The following is a 16646-nucleotide window of genomic DNA, read 5'->3' as shown; positions in this document are numbered from 1 at the left end:
TCTTTAATTATCAAATTAAAACTGCATTGATGAAGCAATACTTCTGTGTAAAACCCAAGTGAGTAATATAAGATGTAAGGACTGGCTGAATTAATTAAGGAGACTTTAAAAGAGCTTTGATGTTTTCAAATTTATATTAACACCAATATGATGTTTCATTACCAAACAATTTGCTTTTTAGACAATATTTATTCCCCTGGTTACAATTTATAGTGTAAGGGGTGACTGTCTCAATGCTGGATTCATCATCAAGGGAACTTTGATAATCAGTGACATGAAGTTGCTTATCCTCTGATTTATGGCCTCTTAGGTGCAGTGGTGGAGAGCCAAACACTCCATACTGTGATTACTACGGCATGCTGATATAACCCTTTTGGAGATAGATCATTTGGAAAGTAGACAGCAAGAAGTGCTGCTTGCAGACACATAACTTGATGAATTGGGTTCCTGGATAAATTCTTTAGATATGATCAAAGTATTTTACAGCTCAGTTAAAACCTTTTAAGCAAGCTATTTGATCAGGATTGTATGCGTACCACACTCACGTTTCCCTCCCATTTTCGTATCGCCACGCTAATTCACTGAGTCATTAACAACTGTTTTAGAGAGAAAGAGAAAGTGTCTTGTGTGTTTAATGCAAAAGGGGTAAGGCCGTGTTAATAGAAAGGTGAACGGGAACTCAGTGTGTTATCACATGTCGCCACATCCTTAACCGTTTACAGTGTTAAAGGCTTTGGCAAGCTCTCAAAGTGTGCCACAGTCTTTGATTGGCTCTGGCTATGTTGATTCCTTTTTTAACTTGGCTTCTCTTACTGAAGCTGTGCACACATGGAGCACACCTACTCCATACAGACTTTATTGAGCACTAGTCCATTTTCTGTCTGGCAGTTTTTCAAACATTTTTTTTCCCAAGTTGGAATGAAAATCAAACAAATAACAACATAAAAAACCCAAAATCTCCAGTTTCTTAAAACTGAGGATGGTAAAATCGTAAAAATAAAATAAAAATCTTGCATGGTCTTTGATCTTTTTACTTAGATGCTCCAGCCAGTGCTGTCCAGACTGAAGGTGAGATTACCCTGTCTGAGTAGGTTTTCCCATCTTATTGGATTTCAGTCTGACGCAGTCTTGTGTTTCAGATGATTGTGGTCTATGTTACCCTCCTGGCTCACTTATGTGGTGGGAGAAAATATGATTTTATGATGTCATTTTATCTACCTCTCAAATATAACGATGTACAGTACTGTGCAAAGTCTCAAGCCACCTCACATTTCTTTATATTTTCCCAGGAAAATGGAAAATAAGTAGAGGGATTTATTAAAACATCCTAGGACATGCATGGAAATATAGTATATAAGGTAACAAGAACGTTTTTGCAATTGCAACAAGCTTGAATATCAGTATTTAGTATGTATCAACTACTTAATTATGATCAACAGAAAAATATACAAGCATGCCCATCTGATATTATGCTGCTTCATCAGGTTGCATCTGTTTGCCTGCCAGCCTAACATCTCTCTTTCTGCTCTGTCTGTGCCCTTCAGTGTGGTTTTAGACTCTTTAGACTCTCACTGTAGGCTGTTCCAGATTGGGGTATGGGAAAGTTAAACATTTCATTTGAGTTTCAAAGTAGTCCAAAAATGCAGGTATGTGGCAGAGACCCTTTTGAAATGTGTTTTGGTTCAACATGGCCTATCCAAAGCATCACAAATCTGTATAGAGCAAATATCCTGAAAGTTCAGTGGATCTTGGGATTTCAAAGGGAACTAACTTCCTGAGGCAGGAGAAGGGTAACTGCATTAATTACTCACTTTCTCACTTTCTAACAAAGTTATTCTTGTTCTCAGAAAAATATTAGAAAAAAACAGCAGTATCAGGAAACCACAAATCACCTGCTCATTAGTGCATACCAAATCCAAACAACATTTCCATACCATACTGAGGCGATGTGAGCTACCTATGAATAAATTAGTACCAGAGTTGGTGCAACATATCTTCTTCTTCTAAGCATTATACTGTAGAAAACTCAAATGTGATACTTTAGTATTACATAGGCGTGGCATGTGAGCAGTGGTAAACAGCAGTAGAGTTTCTTCACTCAGATGTTTTGGCTTGTTCAATGAAGGGTGCTGAGATGTTGCTGAAGGGATCATGGCTAACAAATCAAGACCCCTGAGCCATGTCATTAATGGTAAATTACCCCAGAGGTATTTGTCATCTGAGGACAATTAAGGGGATTAGAAATCAAAGTTGATGTCTAGAAGGGTGTGTTAAAGTTCAGCCAGGCAGAATGAGCAGTATGTAGATTAGGCACTAATTACAGAGCTCTATAATGGCCAATTGGATTGCGTGTAGAATCACATAAAAAATACATACCTTCAACTTGTAGACCATGTACAAAGAAAATCTTGCTGTATTTCTGCACCACAGTATTCTGCGCATTTTTCTTATATAACATTCTGATTGCCTGGAAAGGTTGGTATGAGAGTTCATCAGTTCTTGTAGATTTTTAAGATATACTAAATATGCAGTTAATCAATGAATTAATTCATTTTTGGGTGGAGTGGAGGTAGTAGAGTGGTGTATAGTTTGGAGAGGCTGGCGCTAATAAAAAGACAGGAAGCTAAGCTGGAATAGGCAGAGTGCTTTATTGAAACATGTGCAAACATATGTGGAAATACAGTATATAAGGCAAAAAAACCCAGAGTCGCCAGGTAGGAGGTTCGTGGAAGTCAAACATGCAGAGGTTGACAGAGGAAGATGATAGGGATAGGGTGAGGTGGATGATGTGCTGTGAAAGAAGTTTTTCCAGCACCCCTGCAATGTGTTTTTGATGGTACAAAGAAAATCATCAGTACATAAGTATTAATTTTCATTAATAAAAAAATGTATTTGTACTCACAAGGGCATAGCAGTTGAAAAGGGATCACTGGTAAGTAATCAAGGATTGGAGTCACTGATTTGCAAAAGTTTGTGTAAGGAATTTAAAAAGTAGCACTTAATTAGACAGAAACAGCATCATGAAGATGAACAAAGATTGCAAACTCATAACAAGGTTACAAAAAATTAACAATTACATAATGAAGGGTCAGTACTGAGTGATCACCACGATACTTGTGTAAAGCTGCGAGCCGTGGCTGAGATTGCAGAGACAATTGCTGTTTTATATCATAGAGGAAAAGAGAAACAAAATCTGGACACTTACTTATTTCCCAGCAATAAAATAAATAATAAAATAAAACAGCTGTAAATCCTACAAAGTTTTTGCTAGAGTTTGTTAAGCTCAAATTTGGGTTATCTGATTCAAAATGCACTGTGATGACGTAGAGCCAAATGACAAAAAAATTATATATAGATGTGATTTTATGCGGGAATGCCTTAAAGGCAACAGTGACACTGTGCAACATATGAATCCTTCCACCTGAAGGTTTGAGGCATGATTGGGAAACTGCTGTTAAGTCAACATCCTCAAGCACTTTGACAGAGCTGAGTAGTTTGCCAAGTATAATGGGGGAAATTTGCTATCGTTGCTATCAACTGTTGCTTTTTCCGAATGTGTCCTTTTGTTTTTTGACTTTGCAGAAGTTTTCATTCATGTTGTAACTGAGCAGCCTTTTAAGACCCATGTTACATTCAAGTGACTTAATGTTAACCAGTCACGCAGCAATGAAAGACAGAAATATGATGGGTTTTAAAGATTTGTATGTTGGCTATACTGCAATTACAAAGGCATTATGGTTAAAACATTTTCACAAAGAAGATGAAAATTGATACATACAGTACAATATGTCCTGTATTGTAGACTTCAGTGAGTCTTGGGCCTGCGTTCACAGGTTCCATACTTCTCCTTCATGTAGAAAGCACCAAATAAATATTCAAAAAGATAAAAAAGAACAAATTCAGGAGTTGTTCGCTACGACAGGGGGGGAAAGCAGTGGCATGGGCTGATTGCAGGAAATGGCTCAGTATATTTGGAACACAGTCAGCCTGTCCTGTCTGCTGCGGTGGCTTTAAGAGTCAAAGTCTTCCTGAGTATCACTTACTCCACACAGTTACGCGCAGTGGACGGAGAAGCCAGGCAGAATTCCACTATGAGTCCCTGGATATTACTTTCATATCACAGATAACACGCAAACACAAAAGAGAGAAGGAGCCAGCCAGTGAATTGAGCAGGGTCAGGGACAGAAGAGGAGAGAGGACATGCACCACATATAGGGAAATCTTAGCCTAAAAATAGAGCAAAAACAATACTTTGTCCTTTCAGAAATCTTTAAAGAAAAACTTGATGTATTTTTAATGTCAAATAAGCATAAATTAAGCTTAATTCAAGTATTTCCCAGAGTAATAAGTGGCACTAAAATTGTTATTGGATGTTTTATTACAGGATCAAATGCTACAAATGTTTGTGAAGCACTTCTAAAACTAACAGTTTGAGCTTTTTTTTGCATGTCATTTGTTCTATAACTCAACTGTTTGTCCACGCTAAAGAGGTCTGAACTGGGTGTAGATTTTAAAATCTATACAGTGACTGACCTATTTAATCCAAAGTGTAGGAAATGAACAAACGAGTTAACTCTAAGCACATGCTTGCTCTGCTTCTTAAAGGTTGTTTACTGTAGTAGTTGCTGGATGGTTCTTAACTTTTTCATTCTCAGAAAGTTCATGACTTTTGTGCAGTGAAGGATGTCAGCTTTAAGTCAATCATTGTTGGAAGATGGGATGTGTATGTTTAAATTACCCCTCTGCAAACAAATAAATGTTAGATCAATTTGGGTCTGTTTACCCAATTTGAGCTTTATATGAGCATTTTGATTTGATTTGGGCTTTTAAAGTGATTAGAATCTCAATATTAGGCTCCATGTAATAATAGCCAGGGCCAATACAGAAGGGCTGGACTGCTACAGAGATAGAGATAATGAGCTGTAAGGGGCAGGACAGCCAGTTATGACTTCACTCATCTGGCTCTGAGATGGGAACAAATGGAGCCTCACTGGGTAATTAAGAGACACCCAGGCCTCACAAGGATATGCCAGGCAAATGGGGATGAGGGAGGGAGGGAGGAGAAGGGAAAGAGGGATTCAGAATGAAACCCTATTGTGTTTCATGGTGGGATTTGGACAGTGAGGCACTGGTCTTGTGGTCTGTCCTTAGGCCATGCTTTAGGCTCTGGTTACAACACCTGCCTCCAGCCACTCCTGTTCAGCCCTTCCCCCAGTAAAATGAGTTATCATACCAGACTTATACATTATGAAAATGGAAAATGAGCATGTGCATTTGTGCAAATAAATGTGGGAAAGGGCCGTTTCAGTGACATTGTAATTGTATTTATAAAGTATTAAAAGCACTGGTGAGGAGTAGGTAACACTGGTAGAGTACTACTGTACAAATGTCTAACTGAACTAAACTATGTGTTTGTAATTAAACTGTTCTTTTTTATTGTATTAGCTGATGAACTGGAGTATTGTGATTAACAGGAGTTTTTTTTATAGATGTGATTTCCCACTGCTGTTGCTTGTATTTGTGTTTGTGCTTGTGTGTAAACCTTTGTGTGTTTGCATTGCACCAGTGTACATCCTGATATGACCGATGTGCTCAGTCACATCAAATTGAGACAACGATATATTTAACAGGAAAGTATTATGGCTGGAAACATGGATGATGACTTTCACTTCCTGTCCTCTGGCTCTTCTGTCTGTTAACGTTATAGCTTGTCTAAATTTGGATTGACCAAAAAAAGAGAACAGCAAATAAACTAAACCTGCTTTTTTACTTTCTTAGATGCAGATCTGTTGTTTTGTAAGCACCAAGGCCCATCCTGCTGCACCCGGAAGATGGAGGAGAGCTACCAGTTTGCTGTAAAACGGGAAACTCTCCATAACATTCAGGCCTACACCCATGAGATTAAGCATGTGATCGCTTTCCATGCCGATGCCTTCCAGGGTAAGTTCATATACAATGGGGGTCAAGCTAGGGCTGAATTGACCTGAAACTTGTTTTTATGTATAGTATAATTATTCAACGCGTTGGTAAGTTGTTATGCTTCACCTACGTATGACATACCTGCAGCACACTGTACCTGCCACTGCATGGGACTGATAGCCCAGAGGGGCTGGCTTCTGCAAAGAATCAAGCTAGAAAAGTTGACCCAGCGTTTGTTGACCTGTAACTGAACTTTATTTCCTCTACTAGAATCCAGATTAAACAATAAAATAAGCAAATATCTACGTTTATTTGCTTGTTTCCAGGCAAGAATATTTATTTGTAAGTTTTCACTCAGATTCCCAGGACCTTGGTAACTGGCGTGCAGGCAAGTGTAACTGAGGAAATGGGCATGGTCCCACTTCTTCTGTGGGTTTGGCAGCAGCAGAAATATGAAGCAGGATCACTGAGGGTAGACGGGAAAAGAGAGTATGGAGGTCTTTTTCTTAGCCTCTAGTGTTTTGTGGAAGATGGTCTGCTTCAGAACGGTCCAGTCCTGCTCCTGGGACAGTAAAACAACGACTGCAGTCCTTGGAAAAAGAAATCATAGTAGTTTTGAGGTAGGCTGTAACAATCCTTGAAAGTAATAGTTCTTTTTGCTTTTGTTCTTTATTTATTTATATAATTTTTGTTTGTGATGCCTCTTTGATATAAAAAATCTTTGCTGTAGATAAAAGCCTATCTTGGAAGTTAAAGGTCTTTGTGCTACACACAACTAAATCAAGCAGTGCACCAGCTTCCCAAGTTTGCCCTCCCTCCTCCACTAATTGCAGTGTCATTTAAATAAAAAAAACAAATCTAAAACAGACCAGGTTTTTCCTCCAGTACAATGCCACTCAGTAGGAAACATGCCTCGGATGTTTTAGTGCTACAGGAATTTTAGTACCATGCAATTAGTTTTATATGGCCACAAACTGCTTTGATGCAGCATTGGCCAGATTTTTTGATACAAAGGAAGCAAGAAACACTGCTGGTCTTGGTGTCTAATATGAAATAATGGAGTAATAACGGGTAAGGGAACGGTCCTGTACATCGATGCCATGGAAATTACTGCTCACGTTTAACTCATGTATGTCATCTGGAAAGTGTATACTCATCCACATAATGTTTCTTGAACTAAAATGAAAGCTATGTGAAATTCCACTGCTTTAACACAAAGCATTTTTATAAGTGTTTAAACGTTTCTAGAGATAAGCTCCTCATACAACATGCTCATAAACCAATTAAGTGAAATAGCTGTGTTTGTCCTTTTCAGGGTTATTATTATTCCTCCCTCCTTACCTCATGTCTGAGCCTTCCTCGTGAATGAAGATCAGGTGTTCAACATATCCTGAAAAGGCCAAGATGGAAAATAACAATGGAATAACAATAGAAACTGGATGGTGCCGAAAATGATGATGTCACTAGGCTTTAATTTTCAAGGCCTTCTAAGGACAGTCTCTGAGCTGTCTGAGAGCCTGTAGTGGAATGTGAAGTAGCCGGTGCCTCATATACTGAAGTAACAAGAATATGAATTCGTCTGATAACACTGGTGCTGTTATTTAAACTCTAAATGATAGGAAATTGTTTGTGGATCACCTTTTCCTCCTATTTCTTTTTGTTTGCTCTCAGCTTATATTCAGGTGTGTGCAGCAAATCTCACGACGGGTGCAGTGTCTGAGTGTTTTTTTACACTGTTGTTCGTATTATTTGAACTCAAAGCTCTCATGCTGATTGGTAAGGTTAGCCAAAAGGATATGCACACTGGAAGTTACATGGGGGTGTGTGAGGAGTGTGTCTGCGTGTATATGTGCTTTCGTTGGACATCGTTTGTTTTGGCAGCCTTAAATTTCCTACTGTGCTTTGTCTTATGTGGGAGTTGCCATGTCATGAGTATGACCCCCTAAATGCAGACCACATGTGCGCTTGTGTTCCTGTAATAATGTGAATAAACAGGTTCGGTTGTTAGCTTCAAAATCTTGAAAATATACAAATAACCTTAGCTATAGTTCTTCCACCTTATCATACCAGTGTCCTGCCCTAAAACCCACAGCCAGGTTATTCATTTTCAGGCATCAGCCCCTCTCTTCCTTATCATTCATTCTTCCTAACATTAAACCTCCCACAGGATCCTCACAGATACACCTAGGTCAGCTCACTACTCTCCCTCTCGCAACCATAGCACAAACAGGCTCTCCTAATCCATGTCATAGCTGATAAGGAATGGTCATTGGGCACTGATGGTTGGTAGGTGTGAACCACAGAGCCCGCTCTAAGCTCGGTCAGCTTAAAATTGCCATCAAGGGCTTTCGGCTGTCACCCTGCCATAGCCAATCAGATCTGGCGTGATCTCGCTTGGAAACTTTTCTGTGGCCTAATGTTTTCTTGCTTGTTGTAAGGATTCTTACTAGGATTTTAGTAGATTCTCGTTCAGGGAACTCTTGTTTGCAAGCTGTTGAACAGGAAAATGAATTTCATGTGTTTGTTTGTCTGTGTGTGTGGTGTCTGCGTGTGTGTGAGAGTGTGAACGACAGGTGGGAATGATGAGCAAGAGAGTAGGTATCTGGGTATATAGTCACGAGGCTGGGATGGCAGATGTCAGGAAAATGCTGACACTTTTGATCACTAGTGACACCGATATGAGAGGGGGGGCCTGACTCACAGCTAAAGGCCATTAATGTTTGTGTAATATAGAAATTTTGAACATGTGTACATTACATGTGCAGGATATTGTGTGTCTGTGTGTGAGCATATACATATGCATCAAAGACATGTAAGCATGTACAATATTTACCACCTTCACTAGACACTGTGGCCACCTTGAGGCTCAAGTTGTCCTCACAAGACTTGACAAATACTTTTTCAGAGAAATGTACTCTCTTGGCTTAAATATCATACAAAGTGAGTGCACTACATTTGAAACTTTGCAGTACGTGCCCTTTGAGGACAAGGAGTTAATTTGAGAAAGAGTGACAGGGACTGAAAACCACGCCATATAAAGAACGATTACTTTTCTCACTGAGGTGGCATAATTAGCTGATCCTTGTTTCATCATCCAGGAACTCTCCAGACGCCTGGCAGGCTATGCGTGTGCTTCTGTGTGCGTGTGTATTTCTGTACATGAATTTCAGACCCGATGTTATCGAAAACCACAATGGAAGACTGGAAGATACTTGAAGGCCTCGGCTTTTAAAGGCAGAATGCAGAATAAGAAGACAAACTAATGGGGAGAATAGATAATGGGAATGCACGATAATAAGTGAGTCACTGCGAGATTGTTTGTCTTCCCAGGTGGCTTAGTTCTGCCTACAGTAATTGTCCCCCTGCCTTTTGGGAATTTACAGCTCTTCTAATTGCCTTTTTAGACAGTAGTTTCCATGTTAGTTGTTCTTTGCACTCACAACCCCATGCCTCTCATTTCCTCTCTCTCAGCACTGACAGGCAAACAAGAATACCTAGCCTGAAGCGTTTTAGTTTAATTAAAAAGTTTGCTTAATGCTTTCTTTATTTTAACTGTCAGAATCATCCTGGGTGGCCCACACAACGCAGCCTTTGTTGAGCCAACAGGTTCATTTATTGCATGTATTTGATTTGATTTATTGCTTTTGCATATGATTGGAAGAGTGAGTCACTTGACTGCTACATCCTGTTTTCAAGCATCGTTTATCCATCAGATTCAGGTCCCTCTATCTTTATTGCAATCTCTGGATTTGTCTGCAATGTCTTTCACTAATTTTATCCCGTCCTCTCTCACGTCATCATTTTTGTTCTCTCACTTCATGTCTGCGTGTATATTTCTCTGCAGATGTTTTAAACGACAGGGTTATTGCTCTAGAGGCTGACGTTTGGACACAGAATGACATTGCTCGGCGCTATGAGCTCATGCTCAAATTAGGGAGGATATCCGGAATCGGTCCCTACATGTCTCATTTAGTCTACAGGGTGGAGGGAGACTGTGTTTATGGACTTAATATTGGAGCAAATGCATTGTGTCTTTCGAAGTACGTGTGTACTAAGTGTGTTTCTATTGCAATGCCTTTCTAGCCTCCTGAGTAAACATGACACATGAGGACAGGATGCAAGAAGGATGCTTTCAGAGTTTGGAGAACTCGGCCTCACTGGGGAAAAGTGGGAAATAACAAAAGGAAAAGAGGGAGGAGCAAGGGAGAAGCTCAACGTGCCATAAAGTCTTGAAGTTGGGCTCAAATCTGTCCTAATTACCTCTGCTTTTCATTTGCCCTTCTCACCTCATGAATGTGTGAGAACCCAGAGAGCAGGGACTGGGGCCTTGAAAGTGAGCAGAGAGAAATAAGATGAAGGGAGGGCTTGTTGCTAAAGGAAGGAGCACAGTGAAGTGTGCACAGGTGTGTTTGAATGTGCTTCTGTCAGGTGTCTACCTGTGGGAGAATGTATGCTTTTAATGCATATGTATGCCTTTAAAACCACTGAGTGAACAGGCTTTTTCTCTGTAGAGTCACTACGTGCTGCTACCCTCTTGACAACTTTCCTTTTTTATCTTCCCGGGTGTCTCTCTCTCCTTCTCTCTCTCTTTCTGTGAACCGTGCTTTGTCAGCATTGGTTGCTTAACAAGAGCATGCTGGGCCCAAGTGGGCAGCGTGCCAATATCTTGAACTTGCTGGCTGGCATGTGTGCTGCAGAGCGCTCTCATGTCTTAAAGATAACATGGCTGCCAACAGTGCACTCTGCAAAATAGAACCATAACCATAAACACATCTCTGTTCTCCGCTGTCATATTTAATCCAAAAGTCTTCTTTTGTTTTTCTTCATTAGCCACCATCTTCCTCAGCAAGCACGCATGCATCACAATATTAGATTGAATGCCTAAGCAAATACCATAGCGGTCTAGATATCTGTCCAGCCTTGTGCCAAGTTCTATTGCAATGATTAGAAGGAACCTTGGATAAATATCCAATTTTTTTCCCTTCTCACAAATTATTTTCTGAGGCTGCTTAATAAATACTGTTTCCTACATTCCTGTTAGAAATAGTTGTGAGGCTATTGGTAGGACTAAGAGCACAATAAGCATCACACTCAGGAAATTACTTGATAATAAGACAAAGTCATATTTCCCAGTGCTTGTTACCAGTCCAAGACAGTTTGGCTTTTCTGGAACAGATTCTGTCTGGCTGGCTGATAGGATTCATACTCTACTGCTGATAGGTTCAGCCTGGCTTTTTCTTATGTTATTCAGCTGCACTCACGCTTCACTGGCTGATCTGTGTGTGTGTGTGTGTGTGTGTGTGTGTGTGTGTGTGTGTGTGTGTGTGTGTGTGTGTGTGTGTGTGTGTGTGTGTGTGTGTGAGAGAGAGAGAGAGAGATGTAGTTTTTTTCAGACATGGGATAACTCACATTGCTGAGGCATAGGTCACTTCTATGTTACGTTTCACATGACTAAATTCAGACATAATCAAAGTGACAGAGTGGACCGTACTGTGGCATCTGATGCTGTGAGGGTCAAGGTTGTCGAGAAAAGAATAGACATCCTGCTTAGTATTTTCTGAAGACCTTAGTCTGAGACGTCTTGATGCATGCTCAGAGTCTGAGACCCACGAGTTACCTTCCACATTGCCATCTGTGTAGCCTACTTGCTTTTTCATAAATGCTGTCTTCATAAACTCTCTTCACATTAATGCATACCACCTCTCTTTTATTAAGTCACTGTCCATCTCAGCCAAAAGCCTCCAGAGTTCCTAAGAAACTGTTGAGCTATTGAGGAATTTTGGGTGTGGGGTCATAATCTTGCACGACCCCACATGTCTACACTAAAAACAATATTTATGCCCAAAATGTGTACTTTAAGTAATTTGATTCAATGTAAATTTTCCATGTAATTTTGCAACATTAATACAGTACAAAATGTTAAATTTAATGGGATAGGTTAAATGAAATGTGCTTGATTAGTATACATTCAGTGTATACTCAGCATATTTTACTCAATGATTAATTATTTGAATAAATAAACCTTTGATTTTATATATTTCAGCTACATTTTACCGAGAATTATTGCTTCATGTTTATAAGGGCCAAGAATCATTTTTTGAATGTATCTGTTAATGTAACTGCTTGTACAGTGATTGCTAAATGTTACTAGATCTGACCTAGTAAGGTTGCTTACACAAAGCTTACTCCTTAGATGTAGATGTGTGCACATGTGTCCTTACACAGCAGCTGTCAGTCAAAATATTTTTGAGAAAATGCCTAATAATAACCAGAACCCTTACCACAGAGGTTTAATATCTCTGAGGATGAGGAGATATTTTGGAGGGAGATTAATGTGGATTCGACCATAATAAGGTCATGCTGAGGCACATAAGGGGATATTGGTGAGCTTGGGGGAATGGCGTGTTGTACTTTGCAAATTGGCCAGACTTCCTGTGAAGGAGAGCTGTTTTCAGCCAGAACCTGTGGGAGAATGTATGCTTTTAATGCATAAGTGGATCAACATTGTGATCAGCATATGCCTCTGTAGTATGACTCACATGTTTGCTTCAGCCCAAATTTGGTTGGACTTAGCTGTCTTTCTCTTGTGCCTCTTTTCCAGCTGAGTGTGGGAATGATTTAGCAGATCACTTCCACATTGAAGTCAAGTCATTTTGCTCATTACACCCTGTCATAGACACTCCTCTGCTTCTTCTGTTTCCTTTTTGCCTCTGTGGCTTCTTTGTACCATTAACGAGTCCCCACAGTGGGATTTAGTCACTAATTCCCAGGTCATTCATCCATTGTATTAGGGGAGGAGTTGCAGTAAATGATGAAAATGGTCTTCTGACTCTTTCCAGCTGTGTCCTCTTTATATGATCAGTGATAGATTGTATCTGCTGCATTGTAAGCCAAGATGAACACAGGTTTAAGCCTTTAAGTCAAGCACAGTGCAGTCTATCATTGGTAAACTGTCACCACTTTGGGTTTTGGGATTATGCTGGGAATTTGCCCTTTGACATGAAATTTCCCACTCGTGGGACTAATAAAGGTATCTTATCTTATCTTATCTTATCTTAAGAAATATTGTTTTGCGTAGGTCTTGATTATTTAGTATTATCCTTTTGTTTATTGTAGTCAGAAAATACAAGCATTTTATTTTGTTTTCATAGCGTACTGGACTTAGATAATTATACAGACCAGTTTTGGCCCCTAATTTAAACAATACGCTTGCACCTTCCTGTATGCCTGATTTATGATAAAGCTGATAAATGAAAACAGAGGCCACACCTGCTTAGAAAAGTGGAAAATTCTTTATTAGAGTCCCTTTCATCTTGGATTTGTTTAACACCTCAGTCCGTTTAAGGGTCTGTTTCACGTTAATCATATGTTAGCCTAAATGTTTCCTTTCATTTTTTTTATGAATATCTGGAGTCCAGTCTCTTTCTCTGGCTGCCTCTAGTTTAGTCTTCATCAGTTTCCACTTAAGTAATGGTTTATTACCTGGACATTTTTAAAATTTGTCACAAACTACAGAGAGTCATGCATTTAGTTAGGTTTAGCTAGGCACTTTTGTTCAATTTACCTGTGTATGTAAAAAGGCATCACCGGCTAATTTGAGGTTGCACCGGACCTATATTCTTTTGCAAATGGAATCATTTCACTACTGAATTTTTGTCAATAAAACATTAAGTTCTATAATATTGTAAGTGCAATACGGTTATGCAAATTTTTGATTGTCAATGCAAACGGTTTCTGTGTATTGTGATTTCTCAAGGCATACATATGAAAAGAAAAAAAAAGGACACTTGGACACTGCTAACATAATGGACAGGTTTTTGACGGGCCTCCCACACAAATGCAAAGCAGGAGATGAGGCATGGCCAAATATGTTTCCAAACCAACTTCCTTCCAAGCCAAAGACTAGAAAATATGGTGAAGCATATCTTCCCTTTGGCTTCACCTGCACAAGTGTCGAGGTAGGTCTCCCCTGCAGAACTGGTTTTCCCTGTGTTGGGAGCACGCGCTGGGCTCTCCAAATCACGGACAAACAGTATCAAACATTCTTTATTTTTAGTTCACAAACACTTGTTGTAATGACTAACTACTCCTGACATTTTGGAGATGTTAGCTCTTTATACAGTAAAGTTACTGTACTGTTTTTGAACCCATTTTGCACAGAGAGGCATTTTTTTGAAAAATGTATTGATAGCAATGTTGAACATTATAACACAGGAAAAAAACGACTACACATAAAATAATTACACCGTGACGTCTCTGCCTTTCTAAATGGAGGGATAGTAACTGCGTGTGTATATGTAAGCGTGTAAAACCTGAAGATAGTCAGATTAACAGCAACGGTATTTTGTCTCTATCTGCCATTCTGTAATTCATCTCATGTAAACAATAACGTGGCGCACAGCGTGACGTGAAAAAAGGCACATACCTTTGATGTTGCATGACAAACTCTGTATTCCTCGTCCACACGTAAACGCAAAAAAAAAAAGATTTTTCTTGTAAAACAAAGGGGGGGCCTAGCAAAAAAAGTTTGGGAACCACTGGCATACGCCATGGAATTTTGTTTGAGTCACCACTAAATACAAAGTGAAGACTTTGAAAAAGCACCGGAGGTTTGGCAAAAACTGCACATAGACCAGGTTTTTGCTAGTAAACTACAATAAACAGAGAATTTTAATCTTTTAGAATTAAAGGCAATAATTTGGTGTCATGAATCCTGGGAAAGAAAAATCAGTCTTTCTATTGAATATTTGCGTATATGACCATCCCTACACCTTCTGCACTCATGCAGCCCCCTATCAGCATCCCAACCACTGTGTTCACTAGCCTTTTCATTTCCTTTCACATCTTTATAAAGTTTCACAATCTGAAACTTTTGTATGAACTAATTTTCTTACTGCATGGAGCAATGCTACATTTTTCACAATCTAAGCCAGAGTTAGAAAAAGTATGTCACTCGCTGGTCCTTCTCTTTTCTTTTGTCATACAGTTAATCAGAATGGATGCTGTCTAATCACTTTTCCCATGGTGTTGACTGGGTAAAATATATTTTGTTGCTATGGTCACACTTCTAGTAACATTTGCTGCATTTAGATGCGCATAGTTGTAATCTATATACCAATAAATTAAAGAGAAAATGGGACATGACTAAACTCCTATGGCCCTCTTAATGGTAAGTACCAGAGGTTCTGTCCATCAATCTGTCAACAGTCTCTACCAGTGCTGACTGTCTACATTTCCCCTTTATGGTATTAGCCACTTTAGCAACCTTCACCCCACCACTCTTCCCTCAGCCCCTCACCCACAGCTCCTGAGCTCTGTCTCCTCTGTCCCTGTCGTTCTCTCATCTGCTCATCTGCTCATTTCCCTGCAGTCGATCATGTTTCCCCTCTTTTGCCAAAGCAGAAAGCGTTGCCCCCCTCCTCCACCATTCAGTCTCCATGTTCAGTCTGCCTCCCTGCCACATTATAGGGCAGTGCACTGTGGACACCGCAGGATATGATTTTTTAATTTTTTTAATTTTTCTTTCCTTACCTATTGACACAGCAGGGTTGCCATTTAGATTCCCGGAATGCTTATAGTGAAATATAAAGCCCCCACACCTCTCCCTCATTATTCCAAACGTTCACCTCCTGATAGGACAAGACAGGCAAATTAGGACTTGGAGCCAAAGGTCAGCTACATTATGTGCACATACATTTTGATTGTATATGGGCTTTCAAAGAGGTTTTTCAACTCAAAGTGTTCTTGGCAGGAGGGCAGTTTTCCAATTCTTTTAGGTCAAACTTATGTGAGCAGCATGTCTGCGCCTGGTGTCTGACAGATGAGTCATGCTACCACTTTAGATTTTAGATGTATGATTTCGCTGCACAAGTATGATGAATCAACAGATTAATTCAAAGACTTATTAATAGTTTATTACCATTAAACTGGGAGATTGTGTGACACTGCAGCTCTTCCATGTAACCTAAGATGACCAGCAGTGCGTGGGCGATGATGGACCTATATACAGTATTTCTGCTAATTAAAACAAGAATATGTAATCTACACATATGTCACTATGTCACATAACTGTGTGGTGACCTGTCTGAAACCCAAGCGTGTAGGATTAAAATGCTTTGCCTGAGAACATGGTTGGTCAGGTTCAGTCAGGACTGATTGCCAAGATAGGAATGACCCACAACTCCATGGTATGAGAACAGTGTCTCCGGTCTCATTATCACGGTATTACCACATCTCCAAGCACACGGAAGCACACACACATTTACAGGGTCACATATAGATGCTTGAAAATAGACATACATAGTAGCAAATATGTAGATTCTCTCTGCTTGTGCTCGCGCAAAAATTGAAATCAGTGTCATCTGTGATACCCTGTATCTCAGGTTTTCATAATGGGATTTGGATGTAAAGTCCAATAATGGTTGTAGGGTTACAAAGTTTTTTATGCACACACGCACGCATGCACTTATGAATTCAAGAACTCGAGCCCTCAAGTGCATCATGCAACACTTGTTTTTATTACTGTTTATCCACCAGCTATCCCACAGTAATTAATTTTAATTGAATTATAATTATATAGCGCCACATCACAACAGCACTCACCACAAGTCGCTTTATATAAGGTACAGACTCTATAATAATACAAAGCAAACCCAACAATCAAAGCACTTGGTGACAATGGAAAAACTCCATTTTAGGAGGAAGAAACCTCTGGCAGAAACACAATT

General features: G+C 39.6%; 1 protein-coding gene across 2 annotated transcripts in view; it reads left to right on the top strand.

Moving 5' to 3' along the window:
- gpc5c (glypican 5c) overlaps window positions 1-16646 on the top strand; it is a 114023-nt gene that overhangs the window by 3983 nt on the left and 93394 nt on the right. For both annotated transcript variants that reach the window (XM_084911646.1, XM_084911645.1), the window contains exon 2: window positions 5779-5940. In XM_084911646.1, coding sequence (XP_084767772.1) covers window positions 5779-5940 — 162 coding nt within the window. The remainder of the gene's footprint in view (window positions 1-5778; window positions 5941-16646) is intronic.

This window comes from Perissodus microlepis, chromosome 18 (genome assembly GCF_051167445.1).
Source record: "Perissodus microlepis isolate ML-2025 ecotype Zambia chromosome 18, ASM5116744v1, whole genome shotgun sequence".
NCBI classification, from domain to species: domain Eukaryota; kingdom Metazoa; phylum Chordata; class Actinopteri; order Cichliformes; family Cichlidae; genus Perissodus; species Perissodus microlepis.
The sequence above is the reverse complement of the archived record's forward strand: the minus strand, read 5'-3'. Positions and strand labels throughout refer to the sequence as shown.